This window comes from Amblyomma americanum, chromosome 8, assembly GCF_052857255.1.
Source record: "Amblyomma americanum isolate KBUSLIRL-KWMA chromosome 8, ASM5285725v1, whole genome shotgun sequence".
Classification (NCBI taxonomy): Eukaryota; Metazoa; Arthropoda; class Arachnida; order Ixodida; family Ixodidae; genus Amblyomma; species Amblyomma americanum.
In genome coordinates, this window is record NC_135504.1 from 82,912,628 (window position 1) to 82,935,130 (window position 22,503).

General features: G+C 46.8%; 1 protein-coding gene across 1 annotated transcript; it reads right to left on the minus strand.

Moving 5' to 3' along the window:
- Positions 1-9,763: 9,763 nt before the first annotated feature.
- LOC144102552 (uncharacterized) lies at positions 9,764-18,609 on the minus strand. The gene is made up of 4 exons (XM_077635797.1): positions 18,535-18,609; positions 15,972-16,145; positions 11,945-12,103; positions 9,764-9,955 (listed from the first exon to the last, which is right to left on the minus strand). Exons 1-4 carry the CDS (start codon positions 18,544-18,546, stop codon positions 9,764-9,766), a joined length of 537 nt encoding a protein of 178 aa, XP_077491923.1. The 5' UTR covers positions 18,547-18,609.
- Between the last annotated feature and the right edge of the window lie 3,894 nt (positions 18,610-22,503).

Here is a 22,503-nt window from a genome sequence, read left to right on the forward strand (position 1 = left end):
GTGCGTCTCAGATTTTCGCGGGCTAACACTGACAAACGTATTTAAGAAGCGGCAGCAAAATCGCTCGTATGTCGCCTTCTTAAAGACTAAGCAGGAAACATGTTGCATATTGCAATAAAGGCGTCGCACCCTTTTAGTTGGCTTAGATAGTAATAGCCGCTATCGGTTCATGGCGGGACTAGAGTGTAGAACGTAAGTTTCAGCATCCATACCAAAGTATTGTGTGCTACAAGCACATTCTCTCCGGAAAATTACCTAAATATTCAACGCTTCAACCACATCAAAAGGTTGAAGGCTGAGGCTGCACACCCATTATTAACGAAATGTGCTTTTAGAAGTAACGTTTTTTTCCAGAGACAGCCTTATCTATAAGAGCTTAATCTTCTAGCCGGTATCGATTTAAATTGTCCTAGACAGAAAACGTGGGCTTCTTTTAAATTTCGCTCTTTGCGCAAAAAGCGCATAAATAGAGCAGGCATCAGGGAGAAAAAAATGCACAGAGTATGATTTAGTTACATTCTCTCATACCGTCCAATCGTTCAGAATTATTTGCCCACTGAGACATCTGCGGCATTGGACCAATAACCTTGAGTGCATTTTTCGCTGGCAGGATTACTTGTTCAAAATAGAAAAAAAATTAGGTGGGGAGGGCGGACACTTTAATGTAAAGTGCAGTGAGGCGAAAACCTTTAGCGCGATGTTCCGGCTTGTGTCGCTGATGTGTGGTAAAAATGCTGATAAGACTACAAAGAGCGTTTCGGCGGCATCCTTCCAGACCGGCGTTCAGGAGGCGTCTGGATTGGGACGCGACGGCGTGTTGCAGCGTTGCCAACGCTGGTGTCTACGGAACGCCATCGCCCGTTCGGCGCGACGCCTTGCCTTCCCTCCTTTATCCCTTCCCTTACGGTGCGGTTCAGGTGTCCACATACATGTGAGACAGATACTGCGCCATTTCCTTCTCCCAGAAAGCAAGAGCCAAAAACCAGTTGGACAATTTAAGGCAAGGAAATGATTTAATAATAATTGGTTTTTGGGAAAGGAAATGGCGCAATATCTGTATCATGTATCGGCGGACACTTGAACCGCGCCGTCAGGGAAGGGATAAAAGAGGGAGTGAAAGAAGAAAGGAAGAGGTGCCGTAGTGGAGGGCTCCGGAATAATTTCGACCACCTGGGGATCTTTAACGTGCACTGACATCGCACAGCACACGGGCGCCTTAGCGTTTTGCCTCCATAAAAACGCAGCCGCTGAGGTCGGGTTCGAGCCTGGGAACCCCGGATCAGTTGCCGAGCGCCCTAACCACTGAGGCACCGCGGCGGGCGAAAGGAAATGACGCCTGCCTCACATTTCTCGATGGACACCCGAAACGCGCCGCAAGAGAGGTGGTGGTTACAACTTTGTTGCCACAAAATGGAAGGGATTAGATGGCGCTGGGGCGAGTCCAGGGTGGCCTCCAGTCGTGGGCGACCTCTTGAGCTCGCGTGATGAGGGCCAGCTGCATTGTTTTTCTTGAACTGCCCAAGAGCTTCTCCCACTCCTACGCCGAGGGAGCTGGCAAGAGTGTGGTCGGAGGGGGTTTGCTAGCGCAAGTTCCTATAATATGTGGTCTTAGGTGGCGTGCGTCCGTCACCGCTGTGCGGGAATGCAGGGTCATATTCACCGTTTGTGATTAAACATAATCGTAGACCCGCCGCGGTGGCTCAGTGGTTAGGGCGCTCGGCCACTGATCGGAGTACCAGGGTTCGATCCCAGCCGCGTTTCGATCGAGGCGAAATGCAAAGGCGCCCCTCTGCTGTGCGATGTCAGTGCACGTTAAAGATCGAAAGGTGATCGATTGGATTGAATTGCAAAACATTTATTGCGTCGAGAGCAGGTTGCAGGAGGGAAGGAAGGAATTAGGAAGGAAGGCCTCAGACGTTGCTGGCACATACCCACTACGGGGGAGTGGCCAAGACACAGGCGGTTAATTACTGGATACAGCAAAGTTTTGACGGAAAAAGGAGTGGTGATAGTATGTAGTCTGATAGATTGGAAGAAGGAAGGAAAGGGGTCCAGTGAACTTGGAGATCGAAGACGGGACAATGGCTTAATGTGCATAATAGTATACAATGCCTGTAATGTTTGTATGTCGTACTGACTGAGAGCGGGAAGAAGAAATTAGAATGGGAGTCACTGCGTTTCTTGAAGAAAATTTTGCACAGCAGAGCGCACACTCCTGTCGCTTCGTCCAAGCAAAGAAGCGCCAATGGAAAGAACAACCGCGGAAGACACAGGCAAGCCCAGTTGATGAAATGGAATTTGCAAAAGACGCTTCCTCAAATGAGAAAAGCGGCGGCAGAACAGCAGGAAGTGATCTATTGTCACAGGTTCGGCACAAAAAGGGCACAGTGGGGAAGCTGCCAGGCCAGATCTGTGAAGGTAGAAATTTAGAAGGGGAACCCGGCAACGCAAGCGCATGAAAGAGACCTCTAGTCTGCGTGAGCACCAGTCTTTGCTACTCCAAGGATGCAGAAGATGCTGATATTCGGGAGATGATGTAAGAGCCGAGGCAGCAAATTCCTGAAATATTGTGTAGCTGCGAAACCTCACCGCAGCTGTATATGCACACGATGGCAGGACAGCAAACATTGGGCCGCTGAGAGAGGCTCTTGCTAAGTAATCTGCCACCTCATTTAAGTAAAAGCCCATGTGACCGGGTACCCAAAGCAACCTTACCGAATTTAGATGGAGCGGAATCAGGAACTTAAAGAGGCGTAATGGCCGAGAGTCAGTGGGTGAGGATAAGGAAGAGCAAATGGACAGAGAGTGTCATAACCACGACCTGGGAAACGGTAGATTCTAATTTTCGTAAGACTAAGATTACTGCTAATAATTCAGCCAGAAAAATTGGAGTGAAGTCAGGAAGACGGAGAGAAAAAGACCAATCCAGTGAAGGCGAAAAAATTCCCACACCTGCTTTTTCGCAATCCTGCGAGGCATCGGTAGCAATAAGAACATGAGAGGGAAAGGACCTTATGTGGTCCTGCAATAGACACTGAAGAAGCGGGAAGGGCTGCAGCTTTGCATTCGATGGGAAAATGTCATCGAATTCAATCTGGACAGATGAGGAGTTGTTATATATTTGGCGGACATCTGTGAAATGAATATTTATGCGATCAAGGAGGGACTGCACGTAACATATCTGCGGGGTATGAAATCGAGACCAGGCAGCACTAAAAAAGGCGAAAGGTTGACTAAGAAATATTATACTGGAAGCGTGAAGAGGTGAGTAGCACAATTTTAAATATGTTTGAACTGCTAAAAGGCGAAACCTAGCTGATAACGAAGGCATTCGCGCCTCAAGGTGCAGAACAGCATTGGCGACATATTTTGGAAGCCCCAGACAAAGGCGCAACGCCTCACGCTCCAAAAGCACAAGAGGGCGAAGTTTATAGCCAGGAGCTCCTGAGGATAAAACACACCCGAACTCCAAAATTTGGCGGACGTACATTTTATAAATCATCAGAAGCGTATGCCTTCTCATGCCTGACCTAGCACTACAAAGCCTGCGCAGGATGCCAATGGCCCGAACTCTTTTTGCAGAAACTTGCTCAATGTGTGGCCGCCAGGAGAGAGTAGAGTCGTAGATTACACCGAGATACTTCACCGTCTGAACTTGAGGTATTATGTTATTTCTATTGACCAGGCAGATATTTACTGGAACAGAAACTGGAAATACTAACAATGCGCATTTCTTCACATTAAGAGACAGATGAATTGTTCCTAACCACTTGTCAAGAACATTGAGGTAATTTTGCAGGATTTAAAGAGTGTGAATGTCACCTGCTGATGCAAAAAATGCAATATCGTTGGCGTACACATAAGTTTTCACATTTTGAATGCATGGAATTGAGCTTAGAAAAATGTTAAAAAGAACAGGTGAGAGAACTGATCCTTGCGGAACACCTCTTGTCTGCGGAAATCTCCTTGAGGAAACACCATTTTGGCAGCAGTAAAATTCTCTATTTTCCAAAAAAACAGAAATCCAGGATACAAAATAGCTTGGGAAGTTGAGTTCCTGTAATCTTAGTAATAGAGTCGAGTGCTCCACGCTGTCGTATGCTTTACTGACATCCAAGGTGACAAGCGCAGCAAACTTTTTTCTATTGCGAGCTAATTTAATACGACTCTCAAGGTCAGTATGAGCACACCAAATTGAACAACCCGGCCTGAAACCAATTTGACATGAATTCAATACAGCATTTTCTGAAATGAATGACATGACACGGCTGAGAAGGAGGACCCTTTCCACCAATTTCACTAGGTTCGATGTTAACGAAATAGGGCGTATATTGTCTAAAGTTAAGCCTTCCCCTTGCTTTTTAAGCAGAACTATTTCAGCAAGACGCCACTCATGCGGTATCCAAGGACCTTTAATAGAATGGTTTATTAGAGCCAACAGGTCTGCAGGAGATTCATTGAACAATATTTTGATCATAGATGAAGTGACCTTATCGGGGCCAGGAGCCGCTGGGGATAAGCGCAGAACAATTTGCGACCGATCAGGCATAGAGACCTCAGTGAAATCACTTGAGGTGCATGTAAAGCGGATGTAAAGCGGATGTAAAGGTAAAGCAGATGTAAAGCGAAGCTCTAGGCCACACGCAATATCCTCTAAGTCCTTTGCGATGTCAGCAGGGGACTGAACAAGGGATTCAATGTTGGCAGCCGGAGGAATCACCTTGTTGCGCCTCATGAAATTAAAAAAAGCTCGTTTATTTTCTGATTGGGAAAGGAAATCATAATGATTTGTATTATACTCCTCCTTTGCACGGGCGACAGTGCGCTTAAATGTTGCTGCAACATACTTATAATCCAGCCAATTTTTTGGGCATTGATTGATGAGAAGTTTCTTCCAAGCTGCTTTCCGTCGTCTATATGCACGCGTGCACTCAGCATTCTACCAATTGTTCGCGATTGCACCCTTTGTTCTCTTAAGCAAAAATTCAGACTTTTGCCTTGCATGGTCCAGTACTGAGCATAGATGTGCAGCCTTGCTTTCGGCACTTCTCTGAGCGCGAGTGTCTGAAGTGATTTGGAGGGCTGATTTTAGGGTGTCTTTAAAGCAATTGTAATTTATTAACGTGCGCTGATGTCGCTCAGGAAGAGTTAATTTACACGCAAACTTGAAACTAATCGGTAGATGATCACTGTTTGTTGCACAGTCAACAGGCGCCCAAGACATAACAGAGACTCCTGGGGAGGAAAAAGTTAAATCCAAGGCAGAGCGGCATTGACTGCGAACAAACGTAGGCAATCCGGTATTGTTGCAGATCAAGTTGTTGCCAGAAGCCTAATCAAATAGTCTAGAACCAAAGCTGTCTGTTTTAAACCCCCAAGTTACATGGTGCGAATTGAAGCCGCCAAGTAATAGAACCTGAGATCGGCTACTAGACATGAGTGAGTCAAGGGGCCGAGTGTCACGCACACCAGACGGGAAATATGCATTGGCTACCGTAAAGGGCTGTTGACCTGGGACACTGAGGTCAACCGCAAGGATTTCACATTCATTATCTGCATATTGAAAATAAATGCATGCCCTGTGGCAAAATATTGTAGATATGAGCACTAACAACCCTCCCCTTCGTGATGACCGGTCAAGCCGGAACGGATGGTAATCCGTACTTGGGGGTGCGAGCTGACCAGCACGGCCTCCCACCGCTCGGGAGAAGGGAGCTGTATCAACTACGCTGGAGGCGGATCATTTGCGCAGTTCCACAGAATGTGGTCGTATGCGGCCATTCCGGAGCTCTGCACTACAGCATCTCTTTCTCACTTTCTTTCACCCCCGGCTTCCTTCCTTCCCTTACGGCCCGGTTCGGGTGTCCACCGAGAAATGTGAGACAATTAGTATACGCCATTTCCTTTCTTCAAAAACGAATTTTCAACATAATCAGTCGGGACCCAGAATTTCCTTTGTAGGCGTTGAGTGTCGTGGCTTGCACCCTGTCCAGGTCGCGCTGAGCGGCGGGACACGTTGCGGGAGTCTCGCAGTGCCGTATCCTTCCCTGGCCGGTGAGGCACGTCGCAGAGACGCAGGGAAGCGGATTTATTTATATTATTATTCTTCCTTCTCCACGGCCGAGTAGCCAGAAGGTAAGCTCGAGAGGGCTGCACCGCCTCCTTCCTCAAATCGCTCGCAACAGCGCACCGCCAGGCGCCGCAGGAGCGGTCGCTGATTAGCCGAAAGTGACAACGGGCAAGTGCGCCGAGATCGGCGGTGACCGGCAGTGGCCGAGAGAGACGACAGCGAGAGGACGTCAGGTAAGTACCTACCTTCTTGTGGTCGCCATCTTGCCCCGTCAGCCGCACGACCAAGCCAGACGGTAAGGGTCGCAGATCAAGCATCCAGCGCTTTTTGGGATAGTCCAATAAACATTTGGCCCCGGGCAAAGCGTCCTGTCCCGTGTTGTGTTCTCATTTCGCATTTCCGCCGCGCCGCCGTGAGAACGGCCGCGCGTGGTGTGCGATACCGCGTGCTTGGAGTTCACGGCCTAGACCTAGGAGGCTCAACAGCCTAATAAGAACCTCCAGCAACTGGCCGCCCAACGTGTGGCGAGCTCTTGGGATAAGGAACGACACTCAGTTCGGTTCACGGAACGTCCGCCCGGACTAAGATGCTTTCTTGATAGCGATATGAGCGAAATAGCACCATGAGAGAATTGCCGTGCATGCTCCGCTTTTGATGAGCACTTCATCGGTACACGTTTGAAAGGTGAACCTACGAGGTACGCGCATGGAGGGCGAGACCGAGCCGTCCACGGAGAACAGCGTCAGAAGCGAGTGAATGCGGAAGCCTGAAGGGTGGCCCGATGTTTCTTGTACATACTTGTGAATATTCTCTGTTCTGTCTCTTTGGCTCTGGGAGCCGGGTGCTGTAATATGCTGAGTTGCATTGCAGCCGTGATTGCATGCAGGAAGAGCACCGGGGCGCTCCGACACTGCGGGAAGCGGTGGTCGTCGTTTTCGCTCTGAAGCTGCTGATATGGCAGAGAGCGAGTAGGGTTACCTTGGTAGAGAGGTATCTCCTCGTGGCTTTGTGTTCTAGTTGTCGGTTGTCCTTAACCCTTTTTTGGCAGTGTCAGAGTGAGTAGGCCTAAGGCTCTTCGGGAGATGCCGATCGCTTTTGGGGGGACATAGTCGTACCGTGGCTCAGGCACGCGAGAAGGGGTTTTTTTCTTCTATATTAACCTCGCTAGAGCCGAGAGCCTCGCTCAACTGCAGAAAGCTGACCTTGTGCGAAATAAAACTAAAAACTGCGAAATAATAAATGAATAAAACTGCGAAAAATGTACCTTTATGAAAACAGCGCAGCTTGCTCTTTCTTGAGACTATCTAAAATTCTTGTGCCGACACTTTGTTCCTCAGGGTCATAAATAAAAACCAGCCAATTACTCTTTATTACATAATAACCTTTGAAGAACTAAAAGTACTGCACACGATGCCATGCAACACTGATGGTGGTGATAGTCGCTTTTTGATTAAAATAACAGTAAAAAGGAAAGAAAAGATTTTTGCTAGCCCCGGCATCTTCCATCGATACTGAAGCACCTGAGCTGTAGCAGCGGAAATAAAGGATAGCAGGCGGAATGGAGAAATGAAATTAAAGAGGTAGGGGACAGGAAGAGAGGATAGGGGGAGAAGTAGTATATACAAACTATTTACACAGTAAGAACCTGTCCAGGTTGTGCGCGTGATTAGGCCATGTTGGAGAAATTAAAACACGCGCACAGCACTGTGTTGGCTACAACTGGAGTGGGGCGTCCAGTTATTAATCGTTCAAGGTAGAACTCGCGGAGCGTTCGGTCACTGCGTGTAACTACCTGACGGAGAACAGACGGAACGTCAAGCCCGTCTGTTCGAGGAATGCACAGAGGCTCACCAAGGTTCGCTCACGAGTGCGCGCACTGCCCTGCGGCCACAATAGCGTCTTGAAGGATTCTGGTAATATGCCCAGCGCCCTATAGGCCGCATGCAATTCTGAACATTACTAAGTTGGTTTCACTGGGGCTAGGACACTCCGCTGTTTTTAAAAGATTTCGTACATTTACATGGGACATCTGTATAACGAGCGACACCATACTCCTGGTAATATTTTACATACCAGGTGCATCAGGGAGAACTAATTTTCAAAAATAGTCTTTTGGGGCAAAAATTTATTTTTCAGTCTTATTACCAGTGTTGGCGGAAACCAGGAAACCGGCGAGCAGTGTTAAGTACCAAGCTGCTTAACGTAGCTGCTTAACTGCTTGTAATAATTAACTTGTTAGGCGCCTAGTTGCTATTGGAGATTTGCAGCTGATCGTTAGTAATAGCCTTACATTTCGAAAACGAGATATCGCGGGCACTGTGGCTCAACAAAATTTGGTTACATCGTGCTAAAATACGTTTTCGAAAAGCCTGCAAGCAAAACGACCTTTCCAGTGCGCGTAACTAGTCAAAACAGCCAAAGTTTGTGTGTGTGTGTGTGTGTGTGCGTGCGTGCGTGCGTGTGTGTGTGTGTTTGCGTGTGCGTGTGCGTGTGCGTGTGCGTGCGCGTGCGTGCGCGTGCGTGCGTGTGTGTGTGTGTGTGTGTGTGTGTGTGTGTGTGTGTGTGTGTGTGTGTGTGTGTGTGTGTGTGTGTGTGTGTGTGTGTGTGTGTGTGTGTGTGTGTGTGTGTGTGTGTGTGTGTGTGTGTGTGTGTGTGTGTGTGTGTGTGTGTGTGTGTGTGTGTGTGTGTGTGTGTGTGTGTGTGTGTGTGTGTGTGTGTGTGTGTGTGTGTGTGTGTGTGTGTGTGTGTGTGTGTGTGTGTGTGTGTGTGTGTGTGTGTGTGTGTGTGTGTGTGTGTGTGTGTGTGTATTATATAGTCAAGGGGGTTTGCTCCTGGGCCACATCGTGTGGTTTGTAATGTATCCACAACGTTCTAATTCATCCGTAGGTAAGATTAGATAGAGTCCTGCCCTCTTCATTGAGTAAGACTTCCATGAATGCTGCAGGGGCCCCACAATAAGGCCTAGAAACGAATTCCCTGGTCTTTACAGAGGCTGTACAGAGGTGAACAACAAGATGGAAACTGCGTTCATTATTTTTGCCCAAGTATATTTTGAAACCATGGCATAAGTTAGCTGGTACAAGTGGTTACTCAATCAGCTGTCAATAGCCAGCCTAACTATAAAACCCTTCAACCGTATTTATAATCTCCTTTTCCCTTCTTGTTTAATTTTAATCGGCGTAATGCGGCAAAAATTTTTTGAAGTATTTGTCCTATGTCTGAATTGCTTTAAGAGCCTTATACTTAAATAGCAATCACAGTACAAGAAAAAAAATCTGCACAGTACGGGTGCTACTCCCCCTATCTTTGCTTTCTTGTTGAGCAGCCTTTCGAGACCTCAGAATTCCGATTCTGATGTAACTAACAAGACCGTTTCGAGTGAAGCGTCACAAGAAGGTTTCTTTTTGGATGGCAGAAACTGTCGACTTTATTTTTCGCATTGGGCAGGCAGGAAGAGGAGTCTGTTCATACAGAAGGCTGACCTCCAAACGACATCCTCACCCAACGCTTCACACTGCTCTCTTTCCCATCCTCCTTCACCCCCCCCCCCCCCCTCCCAAACCCTCCCCACACACACAACACTACTGTCAGTCTCATATTCTTGGCTACGATGCTCCAGTGTGTTCAAAGCGTTCAGGTTTGGAGAGAGATGCATGAGGCAGGCCATGATGTCCAGGTGCTTGTGTTGGCCCTCTAGTAGTACTGCGGTGGGAAGGCCGGCCCGTACCTCTGCACCATGGCGCCGCTCACTTCACGGAGCAGCCCATACTTCTTGAACTCGACCGTCTTATTGCCGTATCGAAAGGTCGCCTCGTGGAAGTCGTCTCCTAGGTCGTCGAAAACGACGCACCTGTCGTCCGGATAGGTATTCAGCAGCTCCTGCATCTATACATGTTCCACGCGATTAGAAGGTAGACCTAAAGGCACCATTGACATGATGGTTAAAGGCATGGGTTGTACAGTGTTTAAGTCCCTAATAACTAGATATGGACAGGCAGCGCCAGGTAATGAAGGCACAGAGGGAAGAAACACATAGGTATAGGAATGTGCACATGGAATATTTATGGTTTGTTTTTGAAGCGAAAGCTTCGCTATGCTAGGTTTTCAAGAGGGCAGCGTCAGTGCATTCACGTGACAGGTATCGCGTGGTGTCAGGTCATGTGACCCACTGACGTCATCACAATCTTACCACCGCGGCAGGCGGCAACTGCCCCATCGGGCATTTCATCGACACTTTACAGACAATCCGTTGGGCAGCATGTGTGTGGTGTTTGCGAACGTAGTCATGCATTGGAAGCTTTCGCTTTTCACCAGGGTTGATCAAAGTTTAAACCACACCTAATTTGTTATGGTGGTCTAATCTCCAAAAGCGACTCTGGCTATGTGGGACGCTATAGTCAAGCGCTCCGGAAATGTCGACCATCTGGGGTTCTTTAAGGTGCAATGACATCGCACAGTACGCGGGGCTCTATAATTTCGCCTTCAGCGGAATTCGACCCCCACGGCGGGGATCGATCCCACGTCCTTCGTGACAGCAGCCAAGGGCCATAACCCCTGAGCCGCCGCTTCGGCCCCATGGAATATTTAATTTAGAAACAGCACTGATTACGGAGCTTATTTAAACCTTTGTGACCGATTTAGAGCGAAAGGTGTTCAAGCTTTGGTTTGGCCTTAGACTCCTAAATTTTCCAGTGGAATCTGCAGCGCCAGCCGTAACAATTTTATTGAAGAAAATCCAGCGCACAAGAAGCGACACAGTCAGCGCGGAACTTGCGACTGCTCTTTATTCAGGAAAACGGAAAGAAGGAAAACAAAGCTCAGCATAAGGTTGCACCAGCTTGGCATTTGCAGGATATTCTTAAGGGGTCCCGCATCGCACTACACAGACAGTAAAAAAAGCCCTCAAGATCACCCCCCCCCCAAATATTTTTATCTAGATTATGTAGCACCACAGATATCGGCGAAAAAATAAACCCCCATTTTCTTCGTTATTAAACAAAATTCCACGTGCTATCGCGCTCAACATGACTTGCAACGACCGACCGCGTGGCCGCAGCGCTTACCGGAAGCATAGTGGGGCCGGCAAGCGGCACGCTTGAAAACGAAAGGGAAATGATTTTGCTGTTCCAGCAGTGACCCTTCTCCCCTGTCCCTTCTGGTGTTTAAAGAAGCATAGCGTTATCGCCATCGCTAACACGGTGACATTTGTGCGACAACGCAAGGCACATGTCGCAGTTCATCTCAGATTGTGTAGAGCAGACGGCGCGGGAGATGCGGCTGACTGGTGGAAGACCAGAATCCTTTCCACTTTGTTTTCAAGCACGTCCCTTGTTGGCACCACCGTGCGTCCGAAAAGCGCTGCGGCCATATGCTCGTGTGTTGCAGATCATATTAAGCACGCTAGTACGCGGGGCAACACAATTATGGATGGCCTTTTCTCATAGGTTAATGGCTACGGTTTTAAAAAAAATCAGAAAATAGTTTGAGGAAACGAAATGACGCAGTAACTGTCACACATCTCGATGGACACCCGAACCGCGCCGTAAGGGAAGGAATAAAGGAAGAAGAAAGAGGTGCCTTAGTGGACGGCTCCGGAATAGTTTCAACCAGGTGGGGATCTTTAACGTGCACTGACATCGCACAGCACACGGGCGCCCTTGCGTTTCGCCTGCATCGAAACGCGGTTGCGGCAGTAGGGTTCGAACCCGGGTGCTCCGGCTCAGTAGCCGAGCGCCCTGACCACTGAGCATATTAATATTTATTTTTAGCATCACGTTAGCCACTCAATTTAACCTTTCACTTTACGGCTTATTACGCAATGCTTTCATATGATTATTATATTATGTGCTCAAGTGAAGCAAGCAAGGTGCGTACCTTATATCTGAGCGTCTCGGCATCGTCGTAGGCGAAAAATGCACTCAGTCCACCGACGTAGAAGTATTGCTTCCAGAAGTGGGTGTGCGACCTGTTGTCGAATTCGTACTTCATCTGGTATTCCTCCACTGGATACTTTGTCCCGTTTGGGGTGGTAAACTGGCGATGCACCATGTAAGTGCAGACCGAACCGAAAAAGCAAGAGTTATTAATGCGAAAGCATTGTATGGCTATTTTTGCGGTTTCGTGTCATCGTGATAACGTTCGAACGAATTGAGTTATAAGAAAAAGAATGATTGCATTAGATATAGCATCAAAAGATATCGCAGGGGAAATCATGAGGTGCATGATGGGTAATTAATTAGAGCCAAAAATGTCCGAAAGTGGGCGGGGCCAGAACAAAAGTGGTGCCAAATTTGAAAACACCGGAAGTGTGGCTGGAGCATAGAGTGGTGCCAGATTTGAAAAACCGGAAGTGTGACTGAAGCCAAGCGTGGCGCCAAATTTGAAAACGGAGCGTGGCGCCAAGTTTGAAAACAACGGACTAGGGCAACCAGTCAAGCCGCCAAATTACTAAGATACCCGTCAAGCAGAAAGGTCTCCCTCATATTGGTTCCTGCTCATGAGGGCATTCCGGGGAATGAGGCCGCTCACAGCTTTGCTCGAGAATTATACATCCGAGCTGCCCTGGAAGTGCCCCTGAGTGGGAATAAAAACCTGTTCATAACGTATAACGAAGTAACCGAAACACCTAGACTGGGTAGCAGAACACTCTCACTTCCGGATGGATCACTCACTCAAAAGGAGTGCAGGGCCTGGAGGAGGTTTCAGGTCAACAGATTCTTTCCGTACTCTATACTACACGATGCAGACACTGGGGAGTCTGAGCTCTGCAGTAGCTGCCACAGAATGACTTCGCAAAATTACTTAATTTGGGAGTGTCAGGATTCTCCTGGGGCTAAATCACAAAGCATACCAGACCTTGCCTTAGAAGGACATTGGTGTAGGCCAGTATACCGTGTATACCAACTGGCCTACACGATGTCAGACCTTGCCACCTGGGAAAAGCTGATCGGGATACCCACGACCCGGATCAGCAAAGAATCCTCATCCGTCAGGCGGAGGCAGCTTACTACAAGACTCTCTCCGCGGTCTCCGGTACTGAGAGCCGGCTGAGAGGCACCTAATTGCTGCGCCCCAACCGTGATGCCCCATGGTGACGGAAATAAAGTTCATTAATTCATTCTAATTCTAATTAGTTTTTTGGGGAAAGAAGTGGCGCAGTATCTGTCTCATATATCGTTGGACACCTGAACTGCGCCGTAAGGGAAGGGATAAAGGAGGGAGTGAAAGAAGAAAGGAAGAAAGACGTGCCGTAGTGGAGGGCTCCGGAATAATTTCGACCACCTGGGGATCTTTAACGTGCACTGACATCGCGCAGCACACGGGCGCCTTAGCGTTTTGCCTCCATAAAAACGCAGCCGCCGCGGTCGGGTTTGAACCCGGGAACTCCGAATCAGTAGCCGAGCGCCATAGCCACTGGCGACTGCGGTGGGTTCATTCATTCATTTAAAACTCAAGATGGGCAATTTATGGAAGAGGGGCAAAAGAAACGAGGAGGCGTCAATGCTCTCGCATTCCTCCAGTGCGGGTTACCGCAGTGATCTCGAACGTTTTTCGGATTCCGAGGCTTCCTCACGAGCACAATGCAAAAAAAAAAGATTCGAGGGACACAGCATAACACCGCCTTACAGACTGGAAAGGAAAACATACACCCACGGGCTCACACAGAAAAAAACGTCCCTTCTTGTACATAGGCAGCGCCATCTACCTCGTGCATTTAGCACTATTACTACGATTTACAGTAACCTTCGCTATATACGGTATATTTCCTCGTTGTATCAGTTCATGAATTTTAGAAACGTGTACATCACAACACGACGAATCGTTTGACAACATCCAGAATCCCCTGTAACGAACGTCTCGGCCGTAATGGCCGTCTGAAGGTCCTCGGAATGCAGTTTTTTGGGGCGGAAAGATCGTCGGTGTGAATCCCACACCAATGTTTCGGGCTTCATCTCAATTAGTAAATTTATCCTTAAGAACATGCCAAGCCATTTGACAATACTTTGAACCTTCTGCGTAAACCGGTGGAAATAAAATTTTATGCTGATGGTGGTCCCGGGAGATTGGGGGGGGGGGGGGGGGGGAGGGCAGGGGTCTCACTTTGACGGCCGCTATATGGGCACATATATAACAGATCGAAGTATAGTTATCACTTGAGGCGCTACGCTCTTACTGTTGCTATGTGGCACACTGCGGTCACATGGTAACTGTTTTGGTCAATTTGACCTTCATTGCAGGCAGACGCGTCCTTAACAAACGTAAGCAGTAATAGCTAACGCTGGTATAATTTATCATATGGTTCATTCTGGATGTGCTATCGAAAAACTCATTGATTCATTAACGAGAACAGTATATGTGAAGGCAGAACATTTTTTACTGCCTCTGGGTTGAGCCGCGGATGTTCGATTTGAATCAGGCACGATTTTCGGTAGTAAATTGCAGTGTTGCTTAGTCGCACAAATCCGCGAAAGAGAGTGCCTTGATGCCGTTAAGTTTTCTGACAAGAACGACTGGTTGTGGTAGCATATAATTTCTAACAGTAGTTATAACGTTAACTACTCATTATTATTTAACAAGCCTACTAGTTAGGATGTTTTAGCTGTATTCTGATGCGCTACATCGCTTACAATGCTATGCCAAAAAAGTGCTCTTTAAACTTAAAAAGCATGTTTTTAAAAAGTGCAAAGAATTTTAGGAAGCACTCGGTGTATGCAACTTCAGAAAGCGAGAAAATCCAAACAAGTCTACATGATCTACCCAACCAGTGCTCTTTTCAAGTGTGGCTGCTTTCATGAGCTTTAAGCAGCAGGATGAATTGTTGCCGCAGTTCAATAAAAAGCGCTTGTTTATCAGTACCTCATTAAAGCTCGATTTAAACGCACTTTTTTTCTAAAATACAATAGTTTTGGGCCTTTAAGAATGAATGAAAATGGCTACTATCGGAACAACGCATAAATGCCAGATGTGTCTCGTATCCGTGGATGTACTCCTAATTGTTTGTTTTCCAAATGAAGTAAAAACTGCCATTTCGGTTAAGTTCATTACGAAGGCTCAATGATTAAAACCTGTCAGGACGAAATAGGGCAACCCGAGCACACCCCACAAGTACCATACAGCAGAAAATGATGATGAACAAAAGACGAAATCGAGAGCCCACAACGGCCAAGATGCTGACGAACGTTTACACACGTGGCTCCATAGAACCTCGCTTCCTGTGATGATCGACATACCCTGCAATTGCGGACAAGAGGAGTTTTGAACGGGAAACAGTTTATAAACGCAATTTTTTTTCTAATAATGTAAAATTTCGCTGTAAGAATCAGCATATCTGCAGATTACCCGACGGCAGTCTTGTTTTTTTTATATTAACGTTTTTACTATCGCCCAAAGCGTTCACCATTGGTTTTCTATGGGAATCTTAACTGTTCGGTGCGACCGAACATCTTGCTACATATCGGAAGGACGTACTGCAATTACCTACAATATTACCGTAAAAGCATCTTACAAGTAGTACAAGTTGTAGTAGTGGTTTATTAAAATAGTCATAAAAAGGTAGGATAAGATATTTTGATAGCCCTGGCATCTGCCATCGATACTGAAGCACCTGAGCTGGGGCAGCGGAAATAAAGGATAGCAAGCAGAATGGAGAAATGAAATGAAAGATTGAGGGGGCAGGAAGAGAGGATAGAGGGGGAGAGGTAATACACGTAAAATATTTACAGAATAAGAAATGTGAACAGGTTGTGCGCGTGATTAGTTCATGATGAAACAAACTTCTCTCACAATCTTCGAATGTTCAAAATTTTTGTCCGAAATTGGTGGACATGATAAGGTGATGATACGTCTTCTGCTTCACACCGCACAGCGTACGTGAGAGGAGGTGCTTTGTCCGGCTGCTTACCCGGATGCGGGTGTAGCGCTGGACCATGTCTGGGTATGCGCGTGGTAGTTCCGTTATGAAGTCGAGGGCTACGCGCTTGCTTATGGCGAAGTTTATCGACGAGGTGACGGAGAAGCAGATCCTGCTGCGGTTAAGCACAGTCTTCCAGTGAGGGAACTCCCGCACGATGTCCAGCTGTGAAGAAGAGGCGCAAGAAACCGTGAAGTGAGGTCACTGACAGGTGCAATCAAAGGACAGAGCGAGGATGTCCTTGCACCCGTGATCAATTAGAAGTTCTTCATACAATACGGGAAGAAAAGGTGTACACTTCCAGTATTATGCTTTATCAGTCGGCACAGGTACCATCACTATCAAGCTATAGACAGAACTCTATAGGCTATTGTAGAAGGACAGTATGTGCTTTAGAATAAAGGCCTCTACTATTTATGAAGTACCACAAACCAAGCAGTGAAACAGATTGGGGCTACGGTTAATAGTTTACGGGGGTCTAACGTCCCACAGCGACTCAATCTATGAGGGACTCGCCGTAGTGAAGGGCTCCGGAAATTTCGACCACTCGGGGTTCTTTAACGTGCACTGTCATCGCACCGCACACGGGCGTCTAGAAGTTCCTTACTCCCAGAAACTTTGTTGTATGTTCTCCCCTCCTACCAGTGCCTTCTCGCCCAATCCACTCCGCTGCTTTAAGGAACTGTCACTTATATTTTCTGCTCACAACAAGCATGCCCTGTCGAAGCTTTATTATCGATTTCATCCAGAATATTAGTGCCTCGCGTGTGTTCTCTGACCCACTTTGATGTGTTACTGTTAACGTTGCACCTATAAATCTCACATCCACAGCTCGCGGGGCTCTTGTCGGTATAATTTCACGCTTTTTCGTTAGCCACAAGCCTCCGCCCCGTTGGTTGGTATTGACAACGTACAACTATTAATGCACATTCTCTACCCGCAGGAAAAAACTTGTGCTAGAAATTCGGTTTTGAATAGTGCCTCAATGGCTGTGTTATGCGGCTGAACCGAAAAGCCTTTGGACTTAAAGATTTTTGACAAAGAGTGCTTGTTTGGAGCAGTCAACAGCATGTAAAATAATGCGGAAAAATGCATGCGGATAAATCGAAATAAAACCGATTATACAGGGGAAGATGCCTCATGTTTATAATGTAAATTTAGTGAATTCGTAAATCGCGAACTCTCTTTGCGATTTTCGCAGCAACGTACCCACATTTCTGCGCAGAAAAAAAAATTGTAGTAATCCCGAAAAAAAAAATCAATCGGTCAAGTATGGCGTGCTCTTCCCCATTAGGCTAAATACTGTTCTGTGTCTCGAACCGTTAAGACGATACCAAAACTTTCAATCCGCTTTCACCTTTGATTTTCGCGGCCTTCGATTTCGCAACAAAATGCAAGAACTTTGGTGCCAAAAATTGGAGGTTTTGAAAGGATGTTCGTACACACAGACAACTGCGGCTGTAATTCACCCAAAGCCAAACGGCGGGAAACGCAAAGGATGGCCAGCCCACGTGCGAGCTGCCACGGCAACATAATAATAATAATAATAATAATAATAATAATAATAATAATAATAATTGGTTTTGGGGGAAGGAAATGTCGCAGTATCTCTTATATATCGTTGGACACCTGAACCGCGCCGTAAGGGGGCGGTAAAGGAGGGAGTGAAAGAAGAAAGGAAGAGAGAGGTGCCGTAGTGGAGGACTCCGGAATAATTTCGACCACCTGGGGGTCATTAACGTGCACAGACATCGCACAGCACAATGGCGCCTTAGCGTTTTTCCTCCATAAAAAAAAACGCAGCTGCCATGGTCGCGCTCGAACCCGGGAACTCCGGATCAGTAGTCGAGCGCCCTAGCCACTGAGCCACTGCGGCGGATGCGCGGCAACATGGAAAAAATGAAAACTGGTTTTTAGGGAAAGAAATTGGGCAGTATATCTCTCGTTTCTCGGCGTAAGCGAAGGGATAAAGGAGGGACAGGAAGAAAAAGAAAGAGGTGTCGTAGTGGAGGGCTCCGGAATATTTTTCCACCACCTGGAGATCTTTAACCCCGCCGCGGTGGCTCAGTGGTTAGGGCGCTCGACTACTGATCCGGAGTTCCCGGGTTCGAACCCGACCGCGGCGGCTGCGTTTTTATGGAGGAAAAATGCTAAGGCGCCCGTGTGCTGTGCGATGTCAGTGCACGTTAAAGATCCCCAGGTGGTCGAAATTATTCCGAAGCCCTCCACTACGGACCTATTTGTTCCTCTCTTCTTTCACTCCCTCCTTTATCCCTTCCCTTAGGCTGTCCAACTATATATGAGACAGATACCGCGCCATTTCCTTTCCACCAAAAACAATTATTATTATTATGGATATCTTTAACTTGCACTGACATCGCACAGCACACGGCCGCCTTTGCGTTTCGCCTCCACCTAAACGCGGCCGCCGCAGTCGGGTTCCAACCCGGGTACTCCGGATCAGTAGCCGAGCGCTCTAACCGCTAAGCCATGATTCGCATTTTTCGGTGTTGCCACGGCCGTTACGTATTCATAATGGCAGCTGGGAACCCACCATTCCTCGCATTTTGTCACTGAGCGGCCGAATCGGGTTTGGCGGGGATGCCCAGTATAATCAGGGGGCATAAAGGGTCTGCTGGACACGGTAGGGCTCGTCCGTCGTGTTGCTAGTGCTCAACCCCACGATGTCGGCCACACTGCGGATGATGGTCAACAATGAGGAGTCCCATAGTCAGGTACAAATGCCACTAAAGTAACGCTGCCGTATTATTAGTGTAGAAATGTCGGCACGATGTCGCAGTCAAGAGCCAAACAAAACAAGCTTGGCGTCCAGCAGCTGGCCCCCAGTGACTACATTCTATTTCGCATTTCTGTGAGTAATGCCTTCTGAAAGACAATTTAGTCAAATAGCCGAAACAAGTCTCTTGTAGCAGCAAGAAGTTTTCATTTGTTTAGAGCGGATCCAATCACTGCAGTCTCGAGAAATGGCATAATATGCTGTTTTGTTATGGAAGATTACACTGAAAAGAAGTAGCCTTAATTTTCACCAACAATTTCTTCCCCTATTCAGGTTAGATAACTCACTGAAGCTCAACCCAAGAGTTATGTGGGTTGCAGCCTCTCGCTGGTGCGCGTGGGTTACGAAGGACGCAGCAGTGGAATGGTGCCGATTAATTTTGAGTCCATCCCCGCTTCCGGACTGAAAACAAATTGCTAAGTATTGAGCGCAAGCATCCATCTTAGCTAAACGAACATAAGCTACGCCGTCATTTTAAAGCTTTTTGGTTATTTGCAACTTTTTACTGCTCCTTAGAAGTGGTCTCTTTGTAATAAGGTTTTTCATTTTTCTGCTCTCCGCTCTGGACGATAGAGCTACTCCTGTTAGCTGGGTGCATTGGAATAACCAAGCTGTAGCTACAAGGAGTTTTTCCTCAAGCAGCCTCTTCTGCATTATGTATTAGGGCGATAGATTCACGAGAAAAGCCGGCGTCCATCCGCCAGTATCACGAAAAGACAGGTGAACCACCTGCCACGGTGGGCAGGTGGCACAGGTGGGCAGCGAGTTGTGGGCCTCGGTCTCTGAAGCCCCACTGCTGGATGTGATGGATGGGAGGTAGGAGCGTCCCCTTTGAAACGGGGCAGTGGTTGTTGCCACTATGCTCAGTTTTTTTTTCCTTTATTTTTGTTTAACTCTGCTGTAAGGTGTTAATAAAATTCGCAATTTTCTTTAAAATACGTCTTCCTTCACTTTAAAACTTTTGTCACCTCTCTGTTTTTGCGCCACAAATACTCCAATCGCTTTTTGCTAATTTCCACCGAAGATTTATTTAAATGACTGTTTTTATCTCTAAACCCTAAGGCCCCAAGAAGAGTTACTGTGCCTGCATCGACATCGGAATGGATACCATCACATTTTAGGATGAGGTGTTCTATTGTTTCTACAGATTTACCACACACAGCACATGTGTCGTCTTCTTCGTTAAATTTCTTTTTGTAGCTGCGCGTTCTAAGACACCCTGACCTAGCTTCAAAGAGGAGGGCACTGCCTCTTGAGTTATCATAAAACGTTTCCAATCCTGATCTGCCTTTTCCAGCATCGATATAGTTCTACACTATATGCTTCTTTTCCATTGAATCTATGCAATTTTTACCTTCGACGTTTTTAACCTGTCGTTTAATGCTCTTTCTTTATCCTTCCTCGTCTCTGGCAAACTTACCGGCCAGCTTTCTAGTTCGTTTCCGCCACTGTGTGTCAACGCTCTTTCTGTGAAGGTATTTAAATACCATAGCTGCCCACCTGTTATCATCCAATTTCCTCATCCGTTCTTCGTATAGTTCTTCACTCTGAGCTCCCCGTGCTTCGAACGTTGCCCAGCCCATATCCCCCAGTACTGCCTCGTTTGTGGTCGGCCTGTGTTTGGTGCAGCCACCTACCGGGAAAGCGGCGTATCGCTAAAACAGCTGCGGCACTGCGCCAGTTGCGTTATAAGAATTCCCCGCGATCTATGAATCTACGAAAGAGGAGTGCTTGCCCGATAGGGACCTCTAATGTTATCGTATTGTAATCTTAAGGGACAGGTCTATACGAGAACTCAACTTTAGCCAGCAGGTGTTCTTTAACGCGCACTGACGCGACTGACACCGCACAGGACGAAACAGACAGATTGCAACATCTCACCCAATGAAGTTCTTGACGTGTTTTTCAGGTATGAGTCTGTCGCCTCCGGGCCAGACGGCAGCTGTGATATGTACCGCCACCCAGGTTATAAGATGGGATTTTGGCGGCCACGAAATATGCTGTACTGAAAGGGAGGAGGAAAAGGAACGAGTAAAATGCAAGGAGTGTTTGCGTATTTTGACGCCAGTTTCAGCGTCAGCCTGCTAGCACTCGCATTTGCGGAAATTTTTCTCGGTTGACTTTTATATTGTATTGTGCATCACCACTACCAGAGTCATCATCAGACAAAAAAAGCAGACTGCAGGACAAAGGCCGCTCCCATTCCCCTCCAATTCCCTCTCTTGTGCCGGCACAGTCCACATTATCGCCGTAACATCCTATACTATCACTGTCCCACCAGGCTTTCTGCCACCCTGTGCAACGCTTGCCTTCTCTTTTACAGCGACAGCTGTTAGGCGCCCGTGCCTGGGTTTCGCGTCGTAGTCGGCGTCGTCGCCGTGCTAGCGCACCCACTGGTTACGCCGGTCAACCTGGCTCGCATAAGCCTACAGGTGGTTCTGTATGGAACAGCCGCCTGCCAGTGGAGGAACGCTCCACGTGACCACTATTATTAACCTACGTACTGGTCACGTGATTGAACGTCCAAACGCCCAAACTAAATTCCTCAACAGCTATCGCTGAATCTCGCGTTACACAGCTGTAGCTGCCCTGTGAGTTTTTACCTTGCGTGTTAACCGTTATCTTGTATTTGCAGTGGATGCGCTATCAATAATCATTTCCTCTTCTTTATTTCAACTAGGATATCATTAGTTCGCGTTTCTTTCCTGAGTTATAAATGGCATGTACAGTATCAGGCTATGCCTTCTGGTATACACAAAATAACCGAGAGCAACAATACCTTTATAATCAATACTTTAGCAGAGATGCGTGTTACTTTTTGCGGCGACCTAAGTTGTAGTAGAGTGTCTTGGTACCAATTATGAAAAGGAAACTGTGGAATATCAAATTATGCTCATCTGTAGTGCTCACTCTAAACTAATTGATATTGCAAAGAAATGTAAAACGGCTCGCAAAATTAAGCATGAATGCAGGAATTTAATATCACTGTCTGCATGATTTCGTAATGCGTCGTCGTGCGATTTTCTTTTTTTTGTAAATTTTTTTGTTTATTTTCTCCTTTGGGCAACATACAGGTATTGCCCACGAGGCAAGACAAAAGGAGGTGCTAAACCTCCTGACTGGGTCTTGTCCTCGCCTGGGTACAGCAGCAGGAGCGGTATTGCATTACACAACAAAAAAAGGCTGTCCTTGCCATCACTTACACAACAGACGCATCATAGAAAGTTCTTGTAAATATATACAGATAATAAAATAATAATACACACTAAATCATATACAAAAATGGTACAGAAATGCAATACATTAGGGTTGTTCGAACCGACATAATATTACATCAAACGGAACCAGAAGTAAGCATTTGGTCGTCTAGGACACAACGTTAAACAAAAAGAAAGACGAACAGATGCGTTTAATACCCCTGGGCGTGGAACTATTTTTAGCTGCATCTATTGCAAACGGATGAGAATTACACATCAACATGATTTGGTGCTCAATTGCTATTTTTTAGTACGAGGCCTATTTACCACAACAGAAGTGTGACGCAAGCTGTAACCAGTAGATCTATTTAGGTACGTGTTAAAAAAATTAATGTAATTTGATTTTATTTCGTTTTAAATAAACACATATATTTTGAGTTCATACATGGTTTTCACAGGGATCATTATTCCCACCTTGAACGTAGCATTCTCTTCCCTGCTTGCTTTAAATTTATTGACCAACTTTTCT